Consider the following 9410-nt stretch of genomic DNA (forward strand, 5'->3'; position numbering starts at 1 on the left):
CACAAAAGCTTGTGTCATCTTAGACCTTAGAAAGGGAAAATCACTTCTCTCCTCACTTCCAGATGATCACATCTCTCGTCTTTCTTAGTGAGAGAATTACCTCTTTCGTCTTTCTTAGTGAAAGAATTACTTATCTCCTTAATTCATTAAGAGAGAAAAGACCTTAAACCTTCACTTGTAAGGGAGACGATGACCCCAAATGAATGCAATGCTCATTACACACAAGTAAACATTCCCATGCATCCTCGAATGCACACATAAATACATATGCACAATGCTAATGCACTTCCTCTTCTTAGAACTCAATCCATCTTCATTTATCTGTAACTCCTTGGTTCTTGTGTATACTCTTACACTTGGCAGACACTTCCTTCCCCCTTCATAACTTGTACTACCTATACCAGATATCCTCGTTACAATGCTCTGATCACCCCATTAAGTGATGCACTAGGATTATTGGTCTCTAAATAGTCTCATGGCTATGCTAGATCATCATCATCACTTAAAGAAAAGTGGGTCATTAATTTATTGACATAAATTTACTAAATAGAGAATGTGTAATAAGCAATCAATTTAGTCCCTCTGGCTTCTAAACAGTTGACATAAACTGAGCGTCCAATGGGGGATAATTCTTAAACTTAACCAGATACTTCCGTAATACCTTACATGACCTTAGAGTATTGTCCTAATGGTATAAAATTCTTTCGGGCACAAGGAACTCTTCTATTTCTTCTATGTCAGGTAAATCTTCCTTGTTTGGTTCCATTGGAGGTTCTCCAATATAGGGACGTAGCAAACTTATATGGAAAGCATTATGAATGTTCCAATGACTTGATAGATCCAAACAAAAAGTCACATTTTTTATCTTATCTGTGACCTTGAAAGGGTCATAATAGCGATTAGAAAGCTTAACCACTTTACCCTTTTGACATTTCTGCTTCTTCAAGCAAGCCTTCTCAAACTTAAGAAGAACATACTGTCCCAACTTGAGATCTAACTTACAACGATGCTTATCAGCTTCGCGTTTATGCTTCTCTTGTGTCCTTTGGATAGCAGCTTTTACTTGAGTGAAAGCTGTATCGATGTCTCTAAAAACTCATCTGCCTGCAAAGATCTTATCCTTCGTAAGAAGAATGGGTGGTAAATGAGGCTTACCATAGATGATCTCAAAGGATGCCTTACCAATACTAGAGTGCACCATGTTATTATATGCAAACTCTACTAAATGTAAATACTTTTCCCATTCTCTTTGATTATCAGAGACATAGGATTTCAAAAGGTCCAGAACAATAGAATTAGCACTTTCACTCTGCCCATGCATTTGAGGATGATAAGAGGATGAAAACATTTACTGAGTTCTGAGGTTCTCGAAGAGAGCTTGCCAAAAGAGGCTAGTTATGTAGGGATCTCGATCACTTATAATGGACTTAGGCATGCCATGATGCTTGAAAATATGAGCAATGAATAGCTTAGCCATATGATCGGCTTTGATTGTCTTTCGCACAGGTATAAAGTGTGCTTGCTTACTGAATCTATCAATGATAGTCCAGATTGCATCGTTGCATGCTTATGTGCGAGGAAGCTCCATGATAAAGTCCATGGCTATTATTTCCCACAGCTTATTGGGAATAGGTAATGGCTTCAATAGACCAGGTGGTTTATGCGTGTCATACTTTACTTTTTGGCATATCTTGCACTCATGGACATATCTTTCAATGTCATCTCTAAGAGTGGGCCAAAAGAAATATATTTTCAATGCTTGAGTAGTGGGCAAAATACCCCTATGTCCAGTATATGGAGATGCATGTGATTCATCCATTACATTGTGTTGCAATGGTAATGCTACACAAATTGCTTGATAATGATACAAATAACCATCTCGAATAGAGTAAGGTGTAATCGACTGAGATCCCATATGGTTGAGAAGTTCGAATCAGTTGCATACATTTTGGGTGAATCCATGAACTCGTTATGGTAAACAGTTGTGATTGCATTCACTCAAGGTCTCCATGATAGAGCATTTGCTACCACATTCTTAGTTCCAGGACATAGATAAGAAATTTGCCCAACGCATTTGTTTCTCTAAGAGCTTCTTCTGAGTGAGGAAGTATCTTAGACTTTGGTGATCTGTTTTAATAACAAAATTTGCACCGAGTAAATAGTGTCTCCATACTTGAAAAGCATGTACCACCGCCAAAAGCTCTTTCTCATATACTAGAGCATGTAGCTCACAATCCTTGAGGCGTCGACTCTCAAATGCTACTGCATGATGCTCTTGGTTAAGCACAGCTCCAATGCAATCCCCAGAAGCATTGCAGTGAACTTCAAAAGGTAAAAACAATATAGATTGAAACCTTCTAGATTGACCCTTTCAAGCATGTTAGAGAGCTCATCTTCTAATGCTTCTAGTTGATCTGCTTCTTTTCCTTTTGATTTATTTCTCTTTCTCCATTTCTCTACCTGTTCTTTTGTAACTTTTTTCTTCTTCTCATGCAGTCTCCTATCTCTCTCATGTGTGATATCCTTAATTCTAGGACTTGTGTCTGCCTTTTTCCTCCTATATGATGGCCCATGTAGAATGTTGTATGTCTTTACATCAATAAAAGGAACAGGCTCTCGAGAATCTTCAAGAATCTATATCTTAACCTTCTTAGGATGATCATGCTCTTGTCCATGAATATCAACCTATGTGCATGTGATGGGAAGCACAGATGTAAGCATCATGGAGAAACTAAATTAAAGTTTACTTTGTAGCCTTTTGGATGTAGTTGAGAACACTACTTGTCCACTTGAATCTGTTGAGACTATGATTATTACAAATCTTCGTAACAAGTCTTTGGAATGGTAGTTTTGGAAACGTATTGCTGAGAGCACTCAATGGCTTCTAATCTCTCTCAAACATCTCACACCTTGTGAAAATCTTCTCTTAAACACCATATTAGAGAATTTAGAAAAAATTTAAAGTCCCAATTTTAAATAAGTGATAAATATTTGACCACATGGCTAAATTTTGATCCATATTTGAAAGTGGGATTTGGAAAGGTAGCTTATATAGCATTTAGGATAGACTCCACCTTTAAGTAAGACAACAAGATTTGACCATGTGGTTAAATAATAAAGGTATTGGGAATTCCCAAAGTGCATGAAAATTCTCAAATTCTCTAGTGTTCTTAGGCTTTGTCAGTGGCTTAGATGGCATGGAGGCTTGATAAATCTTTTGACTAATTTACAAGGGATCTACTTTCTACTTTCTTGCAATAGCTTTTGTTCTAGCCATAGCCATTTTCACAAACTATAATAACCAAAAAATCCAATAATATATTATGTAATGAAAAATGTCTAGAATTAACATAGGAAATGTGAAAAGAATCATGTACAGAAGATAAAGACACACTCATTGGCATTCCATATGACATAGTCTATCATTTATCAACTTGAATGGTAGGAAATTTCAAAACTCACCCACAAAATCCAAGGTTCTTCAAAACAACTTTTAAAATACAAAAAGCATGCTAGGAGGGGGACCCAAAAGGTTTATCATGTTTCATATGAATGTTTTAGCAAACTTATTCATGTGACATATAAAATGCAAGATGGTGCCCATAAGGGAAGAGACAAAACCTCATTTTGCATTTCATATGACATCAACATATATATCCAAATTTTTGAAAATGTTGACAGGAAAAATATGTAAGTATTTTAAAATACAATTGACTTGACTTAGGTAGATGAAAGAACAATATAGAATCAAAAAGTTTAGGGTTATTTGGCCCATACCTTCTATTTGCCAAAAACATGTAAGTGTTTTAAACTTTAATTTATTTGAGGGTAGATGAAAGGACTACAAAGAATCAAAAAGTTGAGGGTTATTTGACTCGTACCTTGTGTTGCCAAATTTGATGCTTTGGAGGGTCGAAGAGCAGAAGACTTTTCGTGGATGGAGTTAAATGGAGAAGTTTTTTTACTTTTAAATGAACCTTAGAAGTAATAAGATGGGGTTTGACTCAAAAACTTGAATGAAATGGTGAAATCTATCTTGAGTTTAAAGAAAAGCATGTCGAGAAGATTTATTAAAGTGGCATTTAATTACATGTGTGGTCGTGTAACCCCCTTCTTACACTTCGAAAATAGCCCCACGTGTGAGGGGATGCCTTCAAAAAATAAGAAAAAAGAATATCCCTTTATTGCTCAATAAATGACATTTTTGACACAAGTTCCAAAAAATAATAGCTCTATTATTGAATATGTTTTTTAAAAAGCAAGATCTCACATAAGCTTACTATTTTCTTGCATGATATTCTTCTATCTCCACCATGCTTTAACAAAGTCTTTTCATTTCATGGTAGGTCTCTCCTATATCTCCATAAACCATTGCAACAAAAAGCACAATATCATGGCATCTAGTCCTCCACAACATCAACACATCAAAACATGTAACAAACAATTTTGAACTCTATTTTTTTACTTGGTGTCTTGTGAAATGCAAGTTTCTTACTAAGGAATCATCCTTTATCCCTTTATTTCATGTTTCATTTGACAAGGGGCATAATACACAACTTTAATGTTTTGGTCTAATGAAATGCAAGTCTAGGTTTGTTTATTTCTCCTCCTTATGCTCTATCTCACACTTCACTCGACAAACCATTTTCAACTCTATTTTTTCACTCAATGTCTTGTGAAACACTATTCATTGTCAAGTTTAAAGGTTTCCACCATGTTATTTTCACATTTCATAAGACTAGGTAGGGCTCTTTTTTCTTCTTTCAATGTTTTCATTTATAGTTGCAAGTTGTTGCAGGGTTAGAATGTAAAAAAGGAAGCGTTCTTTTGAAGGAATGGAATATGACGAATTGGAGGACACAAATGGTGATAGACTCTTGGATTTTCTATGCAAGATAGGAAACTCATCCAAGTCTATCTACGTTAAGAATATGCTAAATGTTCATTTTGATTTGCAAGAGCTCTAGGGAGATATTGAAAATAAACTTCAAATATATGATGAATATTATGCTGAACATGTAGAGAGTCTTATAACTGACAATTCTGTTTGTTTTAATGATGTGATTCAAACAACCAATGCTCCTAGGACAACTTTTCTTATCATGTGAAATCTTATTGATGAGGAAATTAGAAAGCATAAATAAACTGCCCTTATCATAGAGATCAACAACAGAGTCTTTTGATCCAAAAAGACATAGGATTTTTTGTGTCTCTTCAATATATGGAAGATTCTTCTTCAACTGTAGGAGAAAAAGGGAGAAGATGATGCATGTATAGATGAAGAGCTTGAAGCGAAAGCAGAGATGTTGAGAATCGATCGGTGCAAGGTTTTAATCTTGCTATGTTTAAGAGTGAGAACATCATAAAGCTAGAAGAAAAGGAGATAGTATTGAGTATAGAAACTAAAAAATGCCATCTTACTTGTGTCCCTACATTTCCCACTTAATCTATCAACAAAAAAATGTACATATTTCTCAATGATATGCAACACCTTTTTTGAATCTTAGAGAAGGTTACTGCTTAGCTATCCTTGCATGGTGGGACTTGATTGAGAAGGATTTCATAAGTTATGAACCATGCCCACTAGCATCTCTTGATACTGAGGGATAGAATTTCCAAGATAGCTCCATAGCCTTGCATTTATATATTGATTAGATTATGGAGTAAAAAAAGGTGCTACCCCCATAAAAGAAGAGTTCTTAAATGTCCAAAAAGACTTGGCATTGAAGACCTAGGGTATGAAAACAAATTGAAGCCTAGGAGAAGCCAAAGAACTAAATAAAGATTTAGAATGAGAGCCTTCTTGAAGATGATGAAACACCAAGGTATGAAATATATTTCTAAGATTTTCATTAGTCTTATGAAAAGGCTTAATGTTAGAGTCTTGTTTTGCTTAATGGATAAGCGACTTTAAGATTTTTATCTATTGACAAAGGGAACATTTTTTGTTGTTATGTATATTGAAATTAAAGACCTTTATAATTTTCTTGGAAGAGCCAAGGAATTTCTACTCCTACCTTGATTCTATAACTTCTACCCTGCAAAAGCATCCCATAACAAGTTTCTTCATCAACTAAGCTTACCAACAAGCGCCATTTATGGTGGTTTTGCTTTAGCTGTGTTGCTTGTTGTGGAGATTTTAAAGTCTACAAGCACCATTTATGAGGTTTTGCTTCAACTGTGTTGCTTGTTGTAGAGCTTTCAAAGGCATCAATGCACAAGAACTCGTGTTCATAGGGAGGTAGCTTCAAATGTTGATGAAGGATAGGTAGAAGGTATCTCACACACTAAGCATTCATCCCAGAACTACATGCATGAGAGACAGACATTAATGAGTTCAGGGGCAAACAAACCATTCACTGTGTTCAATCTCATCAGATCAAGAGGCACTTGATCATTGGGATGCCATTTCCTACTGTCAGCTTTCGTTCCAAACTGCACACAGAAGAGACAGACATTGATGAGATCATGAGTTCATGATTAGTCATTCTAGAACTGCACGCAAGGGCAAATACGATGAGGAGGTTGTTCAACGTCACATTTGGGTGGCCATTCTCCAAATGACTCAATTTTGTCTTCAGCTACTTGTTCCTTTTCTTAGTAATCCTTCTTCTTTTCCTTTGCAAGTGTATAGAGAAATCAGGACTGACGATGCATCCTTTGACCATCTTGCATATTTGCTCACCCTGACGTGGAGAAATCTGGACTGACAATGCATCTTATATCTCTACTCACCTTGACATACTCCATTTTGGTGGCAAATCACTCTTGGAGCTTGCTTACACCCATGGCTTCAATCTATTGCCAACATTGAAGCAACATTGAAGAGATTTTGGCATACATTGGTCTATGGAATTTTTTGACAACATGCATCTTCAATGTCACTGAAATCTTTGGTTCTCTTCTCAAATTTTGGAATCTACAATCTACAGTGGAGTTGTTCATTATCATCCTTCAATCTCTACATCACGTGGAAGATGATTTTACCTTCATCATCCATACTTAAAGCATTGGAGCAACAATAGAGTTCATAGGAGAAGAGTATGAAGCTGAGAACTTATTCCATCTTGAAGCATGCTTAAATTGGGACTTTCTTGGATCATTTGAAATTGAAGACAAGTCATCTTTGTGAGAGGTATCTAGATCAACCACACTCTTCACATACAAGCATAAGAGGCAGTTTCAATCATCTTTAATCTCTCCCTTTTAAATCCTATTGCTGAGCTAATTCAATTGATGGAAGAGGGATTAAAATAATTAAGAATTCCAATCATTTTCTCAAATGCATTTCATGAAAAATCCATAGAGCTACCTTAGTGATTAATCACTGCTTGATCACTTTCATTCACTAAACTAATCACTCTCAATGCCTCTAATTCTCACCCATTTTTCCCTAACCCTGACATTGAATTGCTTGCCTCTTGTTTCATTGCCATGAATGAAAATTTTGCACAATGGTAAGTGAAATAAAAATTGTAAAGCAGTGAGTCGTTATTGCAAGTATTCCTTACCTATCCCCATTTCTCATTTTCAGCCCAATTCCATTCAAGTTCTTGCATATCATGAAATGGCAATCAAATTCATTTCAATACATGCATTTCATGCTGTTTTCTTAGCCTAACATTGAACTGCCATGTCTATTCCCACGAGGAAAAGTGAATGCCAAGTGAGTTGGTAGGACAAAAGAGAGGTAGACCCCCCTACTTGACGAGGACCTTGGAGGGGAGCACAACTTGGCTTCATAGGGAAATCTACACACCCCTCAAGTCTCCAATCCCATACATTTAGAGTTTAGGTGTAGGTACCATTTCAAAGGCACAAGAATTCAGCCTATAGCATGATGTATTTGGCACTGGTTACATGATGTAATGACAAATACATGGTAGCCATTAAATATGGCAAATGTATGTGACAAATGTATGGAAAAGGTAGGATAGCATGCAAAAGGGGAAAATGTATGACAACATAATGCAATGCAATTGGAAAATTGGGACAGAGTTATGCTGAACAAGACGTATGTTACTTGTGGCATTTGTACTTTGGGTTAGCATTAAAGAGTTGGAATAGGGTATGCAAACAAGGTTTCATTGATTGGATCCCTATCTTGTAGTCTACAGTGGGATTATTCAACCATTTTGGTTCTTGCAGAGGTCATTCTTAGTTTTGCAGTTATATGGAGTTCCTTTGCAAGTCTACATAGTTAGTACATGCATGAAATTGATGGTACAAGTCATTAAATAACCAAAATAGAGCATTCACAAGTTGCAAAAAATTTGAGACAACTATAGTAAATTGCTTACAGAATTTTCTATACCGAACTATTTTCAATACTTGATAGCTCATTTGAAAGGGGACATCCTAAGCTTCAAACAGAGCTTAATATATTTGAGTTTTTTTCTATTGTACATCCAGGAGAGGACATTACCTATGACTAAAAATAAAAGAAAGGATCCCATTATGGACGCCATCAGTGAAGGTTTAAGGGACTATCAGCTGGATAGAGAGCATGAAGCTTCACAAGAGGCTATTTACCATGAGAACCATGATAATGAGGAGCTAGAGATTAGTTCAACACATGCTGCAGTAAACAATCAAGCAAATAAGATTGGCACTACTCATGTCTCTACTGATTCTAATAGTTTTTAACAACTCTCCAATGACATAAAGGACATGAAGTCGGGCATTGACAAGCTTGTGACTCTCTTGAGTGAGAGGATATTACCTACAACAATTCCAAATTCTCCAAGTCCTCCCATTGTTGAAGAGCAACCAAAGACCACAACTCCCGAGGTTGTTGGTCATTATGAAGTTGGAGAGCCATCAAGAGCTTAGCCCTCTCATTTTCATCCTCAATTTCAGTCCCTTTATCAACCCAAGATCTACACTAGCCCTCATGGACAGGATTTGGAAGATAGGATTCATGCTAAACTCAAGGCTAATGATGACACACATGGATGCCATCCTTTTTACAAGTCTTTTTATGGACAGCCATCTACTATCCCTAAAACTACACATGAAGAGAAAGTTGAAGAACAAAGTTCTTATGCAAGTAAAGGTAATAATTCTCATGGGAAGCACCCTTACAATGGACATAGTCATGTAAATTCAGCCCCAAATTCTTATGGACAGCAACATCATGTCAATACTAATCATGTATATAATCAGCCCTCTAAACAAGGTTCTCATTCAAATCAATTTTAGCCTCATCAAATGAGTGGACAACAACCATCAATGAATGCCACAACAAATATACACTCTCCAATGTATGGATTTGCAAATATTCATGGATAGCAACAACCATATATTCATGGAACATGGAGTAATGATGCTCAAAGGAAAAATTGTTTTGGTCCAAACTTTTATGGACAACAACACAATAATGGCCAATCTCATCAATATGAGCGGGAATC

At 36.2% G+C, this 9410-nt stretch overlaps 1 protein-coding gene across 1 annotated transcript in view; it reads left to right on the plus strand.

The window, feature by feature from the left end:
- LOC148022869 (pentatricopeptide repeat-containing protein At3g53360, mitochondrial-like) overlaps positions 1-8832 on the plus strand; it is a 28250-nt gene extending 19418 nt beyond the window's left edge. The window contains exons 3-4 of the mRNA XM_087695268.1: positions 8413-8583; positions 8668-8832. Coding sequence (XP_087551394.1) covers positions 8413-8583; positions 8668-8832 — 336 coding nt within the window. The remainder of the gene's footprint in view (positions 1-8412; positions 8584-8667) is intronic.
- The last annotated feature ends 578 nt before the right edge of the window (positions 8833-9410 follow it).

This window comes from Lygodium microphyllum, chromosome 16, assembly GCF_053477565.2.
Source record: "Lygodium microphyllum isolate KBCC chromosome 16, Lygodium_microphyllum_v1.1.10, whole genome shotgun sequence".
Taxonomy (NCBI): Eukaryota; Viridiplantae; Streptophyta; class Polypodiopsida; order Schizaeales; family Lygodiaceae; genus Lygodium; species Lygodium microphyllum.